Genomic DNA, 17,548 nt, shown 5'->3' with positions numbered 1-17,548 from the left:
AATCACGTTTTCTTTTACATCACGTGGATGGCCAGGTGTGTCGCTTACCTGGGGAACACATGGCACTTGGATGCACTATGGGAAGAAGGCAAGCCAACGGAGGCAGTGTGATGCTTTGGGCAATGTTCTGCTGGGAAACCTTGGGTCCTGCCATCCATGTGGATGTTACTTTGAAACGTACCACCCACCTAAGCATTGTTCCAGACCATGTACACCCTTTCATGGAAATGATATTCCCTGCTGGCTGTGGCCTCTTTCAGCAGGATAATGCGCCCTGCCACAAAGCAAAAATGGTTCAAGAATGGTTTGAGGAGCACAACGAGTTTGAGGTGTTGACTTGGCCTCCAAATTCCCCAGATCTCAATCCAATTGAGCATCTGTGGGATGCGCTGGACAAACAAGTCCGATCCATGGCGGCCCCACCTCGCAACTTACAGGACTTAAAGGATCTGCTGCTAACATCTTGGTGCCAGATAGCACAGGACACCTTCAGGGGTCTAGTGGAGTCCATGCCTCGACGGGTCAGGGCTGTTTTGGCAGCAAAAGGGGGACCAACACAATATTAGGCAGGTGGTCATAATGTTATGCCTGATTGGTGTATATAGACATACATATACATTGCTGTTGTATATATTTTTTTTCTTTTATTTTTCACTTAAATATTTTAAATGTGTGAATTTTTATTTTCTATTTCTTTCTTCTATTTCTTCTTTCTTCTTTTTATATTTTGTACATCATTTTATTTCTAAATTTATGCTGCTTTCTAATGTTGAATGAGAGCACCAGTACTGTACAATTTCCCCCTGGGGATCAATAAAGTATTTCTGATTCTGACTCTGATTCTGAATAAGTCAGTTCTTTGACAAACAGGAAGTCAGTGTAAAGATCTGTGAACTGGACTGATGTGGTCTCTCCTGGTCTTAGTGAGGACTCTGAATCAGCCGTCTGATCTGAGACCTGTATAGACAGCGTTACAGTATTGGGCCGACTGAAGATAAATCCTGCTGAGACAGAAGTCCGTGAGAGACTGAAGCTCTGACTTGATCATTTGTTTTATCTTTCATCACTTCTGTTTGCTCAAATATTAATAAGTGCTGACCAACAGAGTAGTCCCTGTCCTTCAGACCAGTTTCACACTTGCAGATTTATTTATACATTGTTCTGACCACTGGAGGGCTCCACTGCGGCAGTCCGAGATCATCTCTCTCTCTAAAGGTCTCTGCAGGTTTCTCATCCAGCTCTATTATTCATGGTGTTATATAACAGGCTGCCTGCTTCTGGCCCCGGCCTGATGTAACACACACACACATGAAAACTTCCTTTCCAGCATCTTCAGTGTGTCAGAGCTGGTTGGTGGTTTCAGACATTAGGACCCAGAAGAGTCCTGGAACATTTTCTACTCTCTGTCCAACATTTATCATCAGAATCAGAATCGGAAACTGTTTATTGCCAAGTAACCTACATTACAAGGAATTTGCCGTAGTCTGATACTACATTTTGTTTTTTGAACATATAACATATAATCTGACAGACAACAAGCATGTAAAAATATAAAGGTTAAAGAATAAGATAAATAAACAGTGCATTTACCAAAATAAAGTGTCCAGGTAAAGTGTCCAGTATTATAGGGGGGTGCGTGTGTTAACGCAGGGGGGGACAGGGCTGTGTACGTACTTGTGTTTGTGTTGGGGGGTGGGGGGGTCAGTGCAAGACTGTGGCCGTGTTCATCAGGTTGACTGCAGAGGGGAAGAAACTGTTACTGTGGCGGGAGGTTTTGGTCCTGGTGGACTGCAGCCTCCTGCCAGAGGGGAGGGGGTCAAACAGACAGTGTCTGGGGTGGGAGGGGTCGACAGCGATCTTCCCTGCTCTCCTCAGGGTCCTGGAGGAGTACAGGTCCTGAAGAGACGGGAGGTTGCAGCCGGTCACCCTCTCTGCAGAGCGGATGATACGCTGCAGTCTGCGTCTGTCCTTGGTGGAGGCAGCAGCGTACCAGACGGTGATGGAGGAGGTGAGGATGGACTCTATGATGGCAGTGTAGAAGTGAACCAGCATTGTTTGTGGCAGGTTAAACTTCCTCAGCTGCCTCAGGAAGTACATCCTCTGCTGGGCATAAACAAGTTTATTTAAGTCAAGTTTGACCTTTGCCAGATTTCTTCTTCCTGATGTGGCTTTTAAACACCTCCATGTCCCTGTACTAAAACAAATACTTCAGAGGCCTATTCACCTCCAAATGAAAAATGAAAAAGATATTTTACTACCAACTCTACTGGTTGGTAAAACCGGCTCACCATGCTGACCTTCACCACATGCCTCAGGTGCGTATTGATGAGCCTAAAAGAATCCAATTGTCCTTTCATCAAGGAACAAACAGCTGGGAGGATCACGAGGCAGCGCAGAGACAGTGGTTGGTATTTTGGTGGAAACTGGTTTCAGAAGAGCTGAGAAGAGACGGTGGTGGCAGGTACTGTGGCATCTCACCAGCAGATGCCAGAAACGGGCAGCTGCTAGAAACAGGGCCAACTGGCCAGCAGCCGAGGCAGGTGCCACAAACAGTGCCAGCTGCCACAGCAGCTGCCACTTTTCATGGCATCTTGCCAGCAGGTGCAGCAAATACTGTGCCATGTTGCTGGTGCCACACATAGTGGCACTGTGGCATCTCCCTGGCAGGTGCCATTAGCAATTCCAGGTAAACCTGAAAGTGCCACATTTTGTAGTCTTTAAAGCTGGATGTATTCCAATTTGTAGTCTTTAAAGCTGGAGGTATTCCAGTTTGTTGTCCTTAAAGTTGGAAGTATTCCAGTTTGTAGTCTTTTGTTGGCTATGCCTCTCCATTAATCACACAAACACTTTTTCTTTTTTAGTTTTTCTGTTTAATTTCTTTGTTTTTTAATTGTCTGTTAAACACAAGGATATTTTCAGGCAGGAGAAAACAACAAGTCACAAACAAGTATCATGACATCATACAGCAGGACCATCTGATTGGCTGGTCAGGTGGGGAGGGGTGTTTCAACGTGGCACAATAGAGTGATTGACAGGTGGGGAGTGTGTGTGTGTGTGTGTGTATGTGTCACATGGCCTGGTTGTCATGGTAACGGTGGTCATGCTCAGCTCCATGATGACGATAGTAAACAAAACAAACACGTAAACAAATCAACAGTGAACAAAAAAACACCTAACAACTAACGACTCCCTAAGTCATTAACCAACTCATTATGTCTTTCACTAATTAATGATCTAATTAACTAACGAGCCACTCTGCTGTGGCAACAAGGACAGAAACAAAAAGAAAATAAGAAAAGATATGACATCAAACACCAATACTGTTGCCATGGTTACTAAAGCTGGCATCTGATCTGCTGCGGATTCAGCTGCTTCCGTGACAACAAACGAGACAGAGGTTTCACATGGCCGATGAGACTGACCAGTTCCTCAACTGGTTTCTGGTCTGATGTCTCAACTGACTGTTGCTTTTAAACTGGTTTCTGAACTGATTTGCGATCTGGTTTACAAACTGAACTGGTCCTCATTCTGAACTACTCATGATATGGTTTCTGTTCTGGTTTCTGAGCTGGGTTAAGATCTGATGTCAGAACAGGTTTCTGTTCTGATTCCTTACATCTTTAGTAAACTGTTTTCCAAATCTTTTCACATTTCTGTAACTAGTTGTGTTTTCTGAACTGGTTTCTGCTTTGATGTGGTCTCCAGTTTCTGTACTGTTATTAAACTGTTTGGTTACCACATTCTGAATTTGTTTCTATTGTGGTGTGGGATCTAGTCCAGGCATTTCTGTCACTATTTAGTTGTCTTTCGGTGTTAATATGGTTTAAAACTGTTTTCTGAACTGGCTAATAAAAGCCAATCTTATCTGATGATACATTTACAGAAACCAATCCAAGTCAAACGAATATTAATAATTAATAATATTGTCATACAAAATAACCCAAATAAATAAATGAACAAGTAATAAATAAATGAAGTCATGTACAAATAAACCGTTGATCAGTAAACACATCAGCTGTGCGATCAATAATTTGGTCTTTGATTCGTGCAGATTGATATAATGATGGAGGTGAAGATCCTCCTGTCGTCTGTCTTGACATCAGAGCGTGTCTGCATGCTGATTGGTTGGTTTCAGGGTCAGTGTGTTGAGTTAAAGCTGCATTGCGGATCATATCAGAGAAAATACAAAACAAAATATGCCTTTACACGACTACTGGGGACAGACTGTAACTAAAGGTGACAAATACTTCAAAATAAATCAGAGGGTCAGTGAACGCATCATGAAGCTGGAATACAAATGATTCTATGTGGATACAGAAACACACCTGCTGTGTTTGAGGCTCTAACAGGGAGACTGTGGACGGGGACAGTTCATTTAAACATCTGGGTTAGTGCAGCTTTAACCTGTGTGTGCAAGTGTGTTTACATGTGTGTGTTTTGCAGATGTGCTTATTTGTCATTGATTCGGAGTTTGAAGGAAACCCGGCCGGCGAACTTGTCTCTCTCGCTGCCGTCGGCGAGCGTGTTGGAGTTGATTTTACACTCGATGTTGATGTCTGTGTTCAGAGAGGCATTCAGGAACTTCACGGCCACCAGCGGCTGGGTGTAGTTCACCTAAGACAATGAACAGATCACAAACTGAATAATATGACATCACCGAAGTAAGTATCGTCTCAGTAAGGAAGTACTATCAAGTGTCCACAACCATGGATCTTTTGGATCATTTGGCATTTTAAATTGTATCTTTTCCATTTTCATTTGGAAAAGATGGAAAAGATGTTTCCCTTTTTTATTTCCATTTTCTGTTTCATTTTTACAGTTTAATCTTTCAGTTTGAGCATTTCCATTGAAGCTTTACATTTTAAATTTGCTTTTTCAAGTTCCTTTTTCTTTTCAAGTTTAACTATGGCCTGATTATTCCTAGTAGTGTCGTAAAATAATAATCTTTCATTTTGTCTCTTTTAATGTTAATTATGTGTGGCACATAGTGGCGCTCTTCACTGAGATGATTTAAATCAACTCAACTGTTAATTGATCCAATAGTTTTGTTCTAGTAGATCTCCATGTTGTCAGATCCAACAGATCTATGTTAGCAGATCTAGAAGATCTACTGGACCTGTATGAGTTAAATATGTAGATCCATTAGATCCATTACATCTTATCAGATCCAACAGATCAACCTGGAGGATGACTGCTGCACTGAGTGTGTGTGTGTGTGTGTGTGTGTGTGTTTAATGTGCGTTTAGTGTGTATGAAGTGTATTACCTGAGCTTTCTTGCCGTAGTATGGGTAGTACATGAGGTTGAAGGTTCCATTAGGAGGATAATATGCCAGAGGTCCAATCTTATCACTGTCCTCCCTCTGCACACACACACACACACACACACACTGATCAATACCTCAGTTCAGATCAGTCATCAATAACCTGCAGTGATACACTTCCTACAGAAACTTAGATATACTGTTCTAACACTGGCTCTACGTTCTAACACTGGTTCCATGTTTTAACACTGGCTAAATTCTAACACTAGTTTCATATTTTAACACTGGTTCTACGTTCTAACACTGGCTCCATGTTTTAACACTGGCTAAGTCCTAACGCTGGTTCTATGTTCTAACACTGGTTCCATGTTTTAACACTGGCTAAGTTGTAACACTAGTTTCATGTTTTAACACTGGTTCTACATTCTAACTCTGGTTCCATGTTTTAACACTGGCTAAGTTCTAACACTGGTTCTACGTTCTAACACTGGCTCCATGTTTTAACACTGGCTAAGTCCTAACACTGGTTCTACGTTCTAACACTGGCTAAGTTCTAACACTGGTTCTACGTTCTAACACTGGTTCCATGTTTTAACACAGTGGTTCTATGTTCTAACTCTGTGGTTCTACGTTGGTATCGGGAATCCTGTTTTTACTGTACTGCTGCGGATCAGACTTGGTATCTGCAGATAATCAATATGAGGACTTGGGATCTGGGACAATAAAGGTTCTGTGTTCTACGATCTTCCTTTTCTACTGTTCTTACCCACTCATTTTTCTCCACTTTGTACCTCTGAAGATGGAGGGGTGAAAAGGTGGAGATAACACATGAGATGAAGACAGATGGTGTAACAAACAGTGAGACAGACAGACAGACAGACAGACAGACAGACCTTGGCTCCACAGGTGACATAAGGAGACTGACCATCCTTCCCCGGCAACATACCAATCACCTGGAGAGACAGACAGGTAGACAGACATATCAGGAGACTGTTAGTACACTCTCTGTAGTATTAAATGAATACTACAGACTTGTGATTAGTACTGTAATACAGTGACTTTAACCTTTCTGTGTGTGTGTGATTCAAACCCCACCCACAAAAGACACAGTTTAAGAGTGCATATTTGCCATAAGCCTCATTCAACCTGTATTTCTGTCCAGTGGCTGCTCCTCCTGTTTAATTAGTTTAGTTAGTTTGTTAGTTAGTTTAATGAGCTCCTGTTTCTGTGTGAACTGGCTGCTCCTCCTGTAGTTTAATGACCTCCTGTTTCTGACCCCTCCTTGTATTTTAAAGTGGACCTCTGCCTTTTTTTCAAATGCAAACATGCTAACACCAACATATAGGCCTGTTAGGGAACCAAGAAGACAACATAAATAATTAAAGCTCATCAGATGCGCTGTTGTAATGTATTTTAGTCTATATTTGTCTCTGAATGAGCTGTTAGCAGCTCCTGTTAGCAGAGTACACAGAGAGACAGCAGAAACTGGAACCAATACAACTTCATTGTGTTCAGTCTGCTGGTGTGCTGCAGTCTGTTTGGATTGGGGTCAGAGGTCAGAAGTCACAGGTCAACGTACCCGGTTCAGTTTGATGAGGATGCAGGGCTGACCTCTGCTGTAACCATAGAAACGATCCGAAATCCCAGAACACTCCTCCAACATCGTCCGATTAAACTGACAGGAACGCTTGGGATTGTTCCTGACCTGCAGAGAGACAGACAGGTAGAGGATGAGACAGGCGGAGACACAGACAGGTGGACGGGCAGACAAGAAGAGACTGAGACAGGCAGTGAGACAGGTAGAGAGTAACACATGTCGAGAGTGTGACAGGTAGAGACACAGACAAGTAGAGAGACAGACAAGTAGAAACTGAGACAGAGGTAGACTGACAGACAGGTAGAGAGTAACACATGTTGAGAGTGTGACAGGTAGAGAGTGAGACAGGTAGTGAGACAAGCGGAGGCAGACAAGTAGAGACTGAGACAGGTAGTGAGACAGACAGGTAGAGTGAGACAGGTAGAGAGTAACACAGGTTGAGAGTGGGACAGGTAAGGAGACAGACAAGTAGAGAGACAGACAGGTAGAGCCTAGGTCAGGCAATGAGACAGGTAGTGAGACAGACAGGTAGAGTGAGACAGGTAGAGAGTAACACAGGTTGAGAGTGGGGCAGGTAGGGAGACAGACAAGTAGAGAGTGGGACAGGTAGGGAGACAGACAAGTAGAGAGACAGACAGGTAGAGCCTAGGTCAGGCAGTGAGACAGACAGGTAGAGTGAGACAGACAGGTAGAGTGAGACAGGTAGAGAGTAACACAGGTTGAGAGTGGGGCAGGTAGGGAGACAGACAAGTAGAGAGTGGGACAGGTAGGGAGACAGACAAGTAGAGAGACAGACAGGTAGAGCCTAGGTCAGGCAGTGAGACAGGTAGAGAGTGAGGCAGTCAGAGAAACAGACAGGTAGACTAACAGACAGGTAGAGACTGGGTCAGGTAGTGAGACAGGTAGAGAGTGAGGCAGTCAGGTTTACCTCTCCACTGTCCTCTTGAATAAAGTATTGATCTGGAGGGCAGTTATCATTGGTCTGAACCTGATAGCTGTCGTTGTATGCTGCAGACAGACAGGTGGAAAGACAGGCAGAGAGACAGGTAGAGAGACAGACAGGTAGACAGTGTAAAATGTAAAACATATCTGATATTGATCAGGATGTTCAAAACAGATGATTTTATTTGAAACACAATCGGACAACAAACTGTGTATATGAAGTCATTTCATTTTATATAACTAATATCTATTACATCACATGTTATAATTAATATTCAGATTAATTAACAAGCATCTTACAGGAGAGGAAGGTGTTGAGGTTGTGGGTGAAGCCGTCCCAGCTCTCAGTGTCTGAGACCGAGAAACTGATCTCCAGCTGATCGCCTTTTGGACGAATCATCATCCCTGAAACATGAAAATACAAGTCCTCGTTGACCAATCACAGCCAGAGCCCCGTTAAACAACCAATCATCATTCCTGAAACACAGACACTACTCTAACCAATCAGTTGGGTGGAGTTTGGGTTTGTGTGTGTTTGTTTTCCTCACCTGGAGTGGCCAGGCGGTCCTGCCAGGTGGGTTTGTAGTCATCGAGCGTCAGCAGCATGATGTACATGGTGAGAACAAACATCCCGGCCAGAAAAAGGTAGAAGACCAGGTAGAAGAGCAGGATCAGACCTGGGGGGGGGGGGGGGGGGGGCAGGAGTTATTTTATCATACAGTGAAGTGCATCACATCCTCTCCTCCCCCACTCCTCTAAATGTCATCTTTATAATCCTCATGTGTTAAGCCCCGCCCCCTGCGGATGACCTACATTCACAGTGAATGGAGGGGGGGGCGACTAATCTCTGTGCTCAGTGTATATCAGCTCTCTGTCTGTCTCATCTTCTTATTGGTTATTTTACATTAACAGCAGTCAGTTTAAACTGTTTGATCAGTTTTACAAATTATAAATCATTTTTTCACCCGGCAGCAGAGAATCCTGCGTTCTGATTCACAGTCAGCTGTTCCAATTTAACCTCTGTTCTAAATATTAAACTACAGGAGCCAGCACCAGAAACTGCTCCTTCCCACCTCCAAGCCCTGGTCAAACCCTCCACCCCTGCCCCACCAGTGCGCTCTTCAGGATATTTAGCCGTCCCATCACTCAGAGAAGCCTGTGGTCGCTCATCTCGGTCAGAGTTTTCTCTGTTCTGCATCCACTGTGGCGGACTGAACTCCACACTGAAGGCAGGACAGCAGTGTCACTGCACATCTACAGCAGAGTCACTGCATGTCTACTAATGCAAAGTCACTGCACATCTACTTCAGAGTCACTGCAAGTCTACTACTACAGAGTCACAGCACGTCTACTACTGCAGAGTCACTTCACATCTTCTACAGCAGTCACTGCACATCTACTGCAGAGTCACTGCACATCTTCTACTGCAGAGTCACTGCACATCTACTTCAGTCACTGCAAGTCTACCACAGCAGTCACTGCACATCTACTTCAGAGTCACTGCACATCTACTACAGCAGTCACTACACGTCTATTACTGTAGTCACTGCACATCTTCTACTTCAGAGTCACTGCACATCTACTACTGCAGAGTCACTGCATGTCTACTACTGCAGAGTCACTGCACATCTTCTACAGCAGTCACTGCACATCTACTGCAGAGTCACTGCAGATCTTCTACTGCAGAGTCACTGCATATCTTCTATAGCAGAGTCACTGTACATCTTCTACATTGTGTGATATGTCTGTATGTATGTTGTGCTGCTGACTCTGTGTACTGAGTGTTTTCATGCTGTACTGAAAACAAATTGCACGACTCTAGTCACGTGACCTTTAAAGTGAATTAAAATTAAAATATTGTACTGTTCCTTTAAGATGATGTCAATGCGGGTCCTCACAAGTACATTAAGACCAACATTCGTGTTTGTGAGTGGATAGATTACAGTCCAATCAACCTCGTCTGTCTGCTAATCCAGATTAACACACACACACACACACACAGAGTAACACACACACACACACACACACACACACACACAATAACACACACAGTAACACACACACACAAACACACACACACACACTCACACACACACACACACACACAGTAACACTAAGTATCACACTCAGTAACACACACACACACACACACACACACACACACAGTTACACATAAACACATAATAACACACACATACACAGTAACACACACACACACACATAAAACACACACAGTAACACACACACACACACACACACAGTAACACATAAACACATAATAACACACATACACATAACACACACACACACACACACAGTAACACACACACAAATAATAACACACACAATAACACTAAGTATCACACTCAGTAACACATACAGTAACACATACACACATAATAACACACACACAGTAACACTAAGTATCACACTCAGTAAAACACACACACACACACACACACACGGTAGCACTGCTCTCTGATGTTGTTCACTTGTGTGTGTGTCAGTGTGTAAGAGTGTGTATGTGCATGAGCGTGTGTGTCCTTCAGTCTCCATCAAGGCCAAACATCCACTGCCCTGGTGCATGATGGGAAATATGACATCATGAGAGAGTAGTTATGTAAAGCCTGAGCAGACTTCAAATCAGTGAAACACTGAGTTAGTTTTATATCAGTGTGACGTTACAGAGACGGTCTGACTGTGCAAGTGTGTGTGTGTGTGTGTGTGTGTGTGAACAGTCTGGTGATCTGATATCACCAGTCTATCACCAGTCTATCACCAGTTTATCATCAGTCTATCACCAGTTTATCACCAGTCTATCATCAGTCTATCACCAGTTTATCACCAGTCTGTCACCAGTTTATCACCAGTTTATCATCAGTCTATCACCAGTTTATCACCAGTCTGTCACCAGTTTATCACCAGTCTATCACCAGTTTATCACCAGTCTGTCACCAGTCTATCACCAGTCTGTCACCAGTTTATCACCAGTCTATCACCAGTCCATCACCAGTCTATCACCAGTCCATCACCATTCTATCACCAGTTTATCACCAGTCTGTCACCAGCTTATCACAAGTTTATCACCAGTCTATCACCAGTTTATCACAAGTCTATCACCAGTTTATCATCAGGCTATCATCAGTCTATCATCAGTCTATCATCAGTTTATCACCAGTTTATCATCAGGCTATCATCGGTTTATCACCAGTCTATCACCAGTTTATCACCAGTCTGTCACCAGTTTATCACAAGTTTATCACCAGTCTATCACCTGTCTATCATCAGTCTATCATCAGTCTATCACCAGTCTATCATCAGTCTGTCATCAGGCTATCATCAGTCTATCATCAGTTTATCACCAGTCTATCACCAGTTTATCACCAGTCTATCACCAGTTTATCACAAGTCTATCACCAGTTTATCATCAGGCTATCATCAGTCTATCATCAGTCTATCACCAGTTTATCATCAGGCTATCATCTGTTTATCACCAGTCTGTCACCAGTTTATCACCAGTTTATCACCAGTCTATCACCAGTTTATCACAAGTCTATCACCAGTTTATCATCAGGCTATCATCAGTCTATCACCAGTTTATCATCAGGCTATCATCGGTTTATCACCAGTCTATCACCAGTTTATCACCAGCTTATCACAAGTTTATCACCAGTCTATCACCAGTTTATCACAAGTCTATCACCAGTTTATCATCAGGCTATCATCAGTCTATCATCAGTCTATCATCAGTTTATCACCAGTTTATCATCAGGGTATCATCAGTCTATCATCAGTCTATCACCAGTTTATCATCAGGCTATCATCGGTTTATCACCAGTCTATCACCAGTTTATCATCAGTCTATCACCAGTTTATCATCAGGCTATCATCGGTTTATCACCAGTCTATCACCAGTTTATCATCAGTCTATCACCAGTTTATCATCAGGCTATCATCGGTTTATCACCAGTCTATCACCAGTTTATCACCAGTCTGTCACCAGTTTATCACAAGTTTATCACCAGTCTATCACCAGTTTATCATCAGGCTATCATCAGGCTATCATCAGTCTATCATCAGTCTATCACCAGTTTATCATCAGTCTATCATCAGGCTATCATCAGTCTATCATCAGTTCATCACCAGTCTATCACCAGTCTATCACCAGTTTATCACAAGTCTATAACCAGTTTATCATCAGGCTATCATCAGTCTATCACCAGTTTATCATCAGGCTATCATCGGTTTATCACCAGTCTATCACCAGTTTATCACCAGTCTGTCACCAGTTTATCACAAGTCTATCACCAGTTTATCATCAGGCTATCATCAGTCTATCATCAGTCTATCATCAGTTTATCACCAGTTTATCATCAGGCTATCATCAGTCTATCACCAGTCTATCACCAGTCTATCATCAGTCTATCATCAGGCTATCATCAGTCTATCATCAGTTTATCACCAGTTTATCATCAGGCTATCATCAGTCTATCATCAGTTTATCACCAGTTTATCATCAGGCTATCATCAGTCTATCACCAGTCTATCATCAGTCTATCATCAGGCTATCATCAGTCTATCATCAGTTTATCACCAGTTTATCACAAGTCTATAACCAGTTTATCATCAGGCTATCATCAGTCTATCACCAGTTTATCATCAGGCTATCATCGGTTTATCACCAGTCTATCACCAGTCTATCATCAGTTTATCACCAGTTTATCATCAGTTTATCATCAGTCTATCACCAGTCTATCACCAGTCTATCATCAGTCTATCATCAGGCTATCATCAGTCTATCATCAGTTTATCACCAGTTTATCATCAGGCTATCATCAGTCTATCATCAGTCTATCACCAGTCTATCATCAGTCTATCATCAGGCTATCATCAGTCTATCATCAGTTTATCACCAGTCTATCATCAGTCTATCATCAGGCTATCATCAGTCTATCATCAGTTTATCACCAGTCTATCACCAGTCTACTGGTCTACAGACAGGTTTGTACAGTTTCAGTTTCCAGGTGATGATGAACTCGACTGACTCCCATTCAGAATCTGGAATAAAGTGATTTGTGAATTTGTGCTACAGATCTGTTGGATCAGTGTTGATACTGGTCTTATTAAACATTTCAGGATAGTAACTGATAGAAAGTATCCATAGTATATGTACACAGAGTGGTTCAGTCCAGCAGTGGGTTAACTGGATTAAAGTCAGACTGACCAGAATCAAAACCAGTACTCTGGTGTGAGTCTGTGTGCTGACACTAGACCAGAACTGGACTGTGTCCTGATAACTGGATCTAAGTCCAAACCCCTCCAAACCCTGCAGCCACAGATCTGGACCTCATCTGGTCCTCTGTTGGCAGAACAGAACCAGACAGAATCATCTAAAATGTAACCATAGCCTAAATAATTAGTTATAGTTACAGTCGTCTGTATCCTGGTTTTTCTTGAATCTTACCGCAAGTTTAAAAAAAATTATGTATGTATGTATGTATCTGCATTGGTTAGCACTGTCGCACGGGAAGTAGAGCAGGTTGGATCCCTGGCTCCCCAGCTTCCCCCGTCCACATGTCAAAGTTTCCTTGAGTAAGACCCTGAACCCTAACTTGGTCCTGATGGAAGCCAGCACCTTGCATGGCAGCTTGGTCGCCACTGGTGTGTGAAAGTGTGTGTGAAAGGGACGTAATCTGTAAAGCGCTTTGAGAACTGTTAAGGTTGACCAGTTCTTTATAAGTGAAGTCCACCATTTATCGAATCTAATAATTCAATGGATCTTATTTTAAATTTGATTCCTATAATTGGACCATTTTATTGTATTTAATTTTTTAAAATGTATTTGTTTAAATGTCATATATGTAAATAAAGTTTATTATAATCATTTTAAGACATCAGGAAAATAAACAGCATATAATTATTGAGTTTAGCAATATAAGTTATATATACCCTCTCTGTTAGTAGATGTTTCTCTCTATCAGTGATGCTCGCTCGTCCTCTGTCAGCCATGTCCTGTCTGAAGGTCACTCTCTCTCTCTCTATTTATAATCTCTGTCTCTCTCTCTTAAAGGAGACTCGATGAACTAAAGAGAAAATAGGACGCATGTGCGTGTGTATGTGTGTGTACTGCAGTACTACACATCACCAGTATCATGATCACTAATCTTTAAAGAGGAACTCGACACTAACGTGATCACACAGATCTTTCTGCTCAACATCAGTTTGTGTCTGTTTGGATTTGAAAGTCCAGTTCAGCTGAATTATCTGGCCCCTCCCTAACTGTGATGTAATAGGCTTAGCATTAGCATTATCATTAATTTAATTAAATTCAACCTTTATTTAAGATTCTTGGAGAAATCATTGAGGGTGGCCCTCATTCACAATGATGCCAAGATTACACCATGGAGAATACAAATTTACAAAATCAGTTCAAACAGGCAGGACGGTTATTAAGGACAGTCCTAAAATGTCCAAGAGGTATGACAGTATTCAGTTTTGGGTCACACTGAAAGAGATTCACTCAGAGATTCCATGATTCTGATGCAGTAATACTAAAAGCAATCCTACCCAGGTCAGTCCTGGCACGAGGTACCTGAAGAACCAGCCAGTCACTGGAGAGAGGGTTCCAATGCAACACAGATGTGATGTATGATGGTAGTTTTCTGACCAGGGCTTTACATATTACATGTTAAAGACGACCAACCGACCTTATCATCGAGGAAACAGTGGTGAGTGCTGAAGCTATCACCTGTAATAACCCTCAGGGCTGGGTGGTAAACAGGGCCACCAGCATTACATCCCCACAGTCCAGAACTGACAGAAAAGTTGTTGTGTTTGGGTCTTGAGGATGAATCATGAATTTTGTTTTATTTGCATTAAGTATCAGTTTAGATTAGTAAGAGAATGTTGTAATGCATGAGAGTTACAGTTTCTCAATGGCTACTTGAACAGTATCTGCAAGACAGTAAAAATAGTATTGTTCTCACAGAGATATTTGAGAAGAACCATGGGGAAGAGATCATTTCATTGATTTAAATGGTGAACAGGACAGGGCCCAGAATAGATCCCTGCAGCACACCCAATTTAATTGGCAGGAATCCGGACTGCCCCCCCCCCCCATCCTCACACACTGTCTGTCACATCAGTAGCACTGAAACCAGCTGCAAGAATTCCTATCAAAGCCAGCAATCCTTCTTAAGTACAGAATGGTCAACTGTATCAAAGGCTTTTGCTAAATCTATTAATACAGCAGCATAATCTTTCCTGTTGTCTAAACCGATAATCAAGTCACAAGTGTGAGCAAGCATGATAAAAAAAACATGAAGATGAAGGAGACTTATTCACATACTACTACATTTTAGTCCATGGCTCTTAATACTACAATACCCATGAGCCTCAGCTGATGTTGCCATGGTCAAAAGGCCAGAGGTGTGAATCCGAGTGGTAACAAATTCAAAATGTCACAGTTGAGAACAAAATGCATCGCCATGGTTACTGAATTCATCCACAATTGAACCAAATATCTCTGTTTCTCTGTTTTATTTCAAAGTGAACTGAACCTCTTTAGGTTTTGGACAAAACATCAACTTGGAAATGTTTAATAAAGATTATTTGAATTGAATAACATTAAAAAAAGACAGAGAAAGAGAGAGAGAGAGAGAGAGAGAGGTAAAGAGACATTCACAGAGAGCGAGAGAGAAAAATGACTTAGTGTTCAATCATGTAGTTTGTGTATATCTTCTAATGGATTGTATATATGTCAGCATTGTTTAACAACATGTTTTATTATTAAAATACAAATATTTCAATAATAAGTAATTTAGCTTTGGCTTGAATATAAACTCTAAAATACACAGAAAGAGAGAGAGAGGTTTAGGTAGAGAGACATTAACAGAGAGGGGTTTAAGTAGAGAGACATAAACACACACAGTAATATGTTGTAATATTAATAATTCAGTAATGTGTATTTTAGTTGGTGCTCATGATAATAAAGATGATTTAAACTGAATAGAGCTAGAGAGGCCTTTACAAACAGAGAGAGAGTGAGAGTGGTAGAGAGACCCTGACGGTGGGAGAGAGAGAGAAACAGAGAGTGGATGGGACTCACCCCAGCTCGAGGCGGTTCGACCCAGTAGCTCGTGAGTTCGCGGGTTCCAGAAGAATTCCCGCCACTCACTCGAGCCTTTGCGGTCTTCCTCCTTGGTGCCGGACATGATGATGAAGAAGATGAGGAGGATGAAGAAGTAGGTCGGGCTGTGGGTTCTGACGGCGCGCGATGTTCCCGCACTGAAGGCACGAGCCTCCCGCCGCCGCTGCTGCTTTAATATTCAGTTAAACAACGATCAGTGTCGGTGTATCGATCCGGTGGATCGATGATGACCGGTGAGATTAGACAGAGAGAGATACAGGCAGAGAGAGAGACAGGACGGTGTCGCTGCGCTTTATCTCCCCCTAACCCCAACACTATCTGACGTCACATCTGCTCCCCTCACACGCCAATCACAGAGGGGCTTCATCAGGACAGGCCCCGCCCCCTGTGTGTGACGTGATGACGGAAGACATTTTGCATGACCGAATGTGATGACGTCACTCATGTGTTTCACAAGCGCATGTAAGAAACAGTTTTATCTCCTGTAACTGTTTGGACTCTTCAACACTGTTGAATGTCTCCTCATCATCATCAACATCATCACACAACATGTTTCAGCAACACACACTTTTTTATTTAAAGGTTCTACATGTAACAATTTAAATGTATTAATTGCTTTTATCACAAATGTGTGAACAGAGTGTAAATGAGACCCTCCCCGACTTTCTCTGTCGACTGCCTGTCGACTGACTTCTGCATAGAGGACTCGGGATGTGATGTTAGACGTGCTCTCGAGTGCCTGAGCCCCTCTTCAGCTCCATGTTCAGCCCTCCTACAGTGACAACAGTGTGCAACACTAGCTAACATTAGCTTAAAAATGGAGTCCGCTAACGTCAACACAAAGTCCACGTAGCTTGCTTGCTAATGCAGACAAATTGCTAGCTAGTTAACTTAGCAAAATACTGTCTTCAGTGGATAACGTCAACTGATTCATCCAGACTCCCGGGCTGATATGGCTGGTAAATTGGCTAGCTGCCGTTTGCAAATTACTTTATCAGCTAATGTTATGAAGCAACCAACAGCATATCAATGCAGCATAGCTAGCTACCATTAGCTTGCTTTCTTGCTAACGTTATCGCTGGCAAAATACTATTTGAGTTAGTTGGTTAGCTTGCCAAATTTATTCACCAGCTAACATGATCCATGATACTAACTGATGTATTATGACAGCGTTGATTTTAGCTAACAATAAATTATGTAATGGTTCAAAGCAAAGGTGTATAAAAAAGGACAATTGGACGAATATATTGTCCATCGCCGTTATTTAACTAAAAACTAGTCCAAGCCGCTGCTCAGCGACAGACTCGTTCAGCAAGCTAACCCAGAGAGGCCAGTAACGGCAGAGGGACGCAGCGGGGGAACACAGTGTGTAACATTGGAATATTTTACATTTTCACAACTAACCCGGTGGATTAAGCGTTTATTGTTGAGTTTATTTATTAGACAAAAAAAAAGCTAAGAGAGTTTGTGCAGCGTAGCGAACACACAGCTGAAACTACAAGGGTCGCCGCACACACACATGTGCGCTTGTTGGGCTGACTGTGGCCAGTTGGTTTAACATATCGTCCAAGGACTTTGTGAAAACTCCATGTAGAACC

At 42.4% G+C, this 17,548-nt stretch overlaps 1 protein-coding gene across 1 annotated transcript; it reads right to left on the bottom strand.

Annotated features, from left to right (window-relative positions):
- Positions 1 to 4,449: 4,449 nt before the first annotated feature.
- Positions 4,450 to 16,028, bottom strand: atp1b2a (ATPase Na+/K+ transporting subunit beta 2a). The gene is made up of 9 exons (XM_070929810.1): positions 15,909 to 16,028; positions 8,350 to 8,478; positions 8,102 to 8,206; positions 7,788 to 7,867; positions 6,842 to 6,967; positions 6,156 to 6,215; positions 6,029 to 6,055; positions 5,266 to 5,361; positions 4,450 to 4,614 (listed from the first exon to the last, which is right to left on the bottom strand). The coding sequence occupies exons 1-9, from the start codon at positions 16,012 to 16,014 to the stop codon at positions 4,450 to 4,452; spliced, it is 894 nt and encodes a 297-aa protein (XP_070785911.1). The 5' UTR covers positions 16,015 to 16,028.
- Positions 16,029 to 17,548: the final 1,520 nt, after the last annotated feature.

This window comes from Enoplosus armatus, chromosome 23 (genome assembly GCF_043641665.1).
Source record: "Enoplosus armatus isolate fEnoArm2 chromosome 23, fEnoArm2.hap1, whole genome shotgun sequence".
In the NCBI taxonomy this organism is placed as follows: Eukaryota; Metazoa; Chordata; class Actinopteri; order Centrarchiformes; family Enoplosidae; genus Enoplosus; species Enoplosus armatus.
This window is presented reverse-complemented; position numbering and strand designations above follow the sequence as displayed.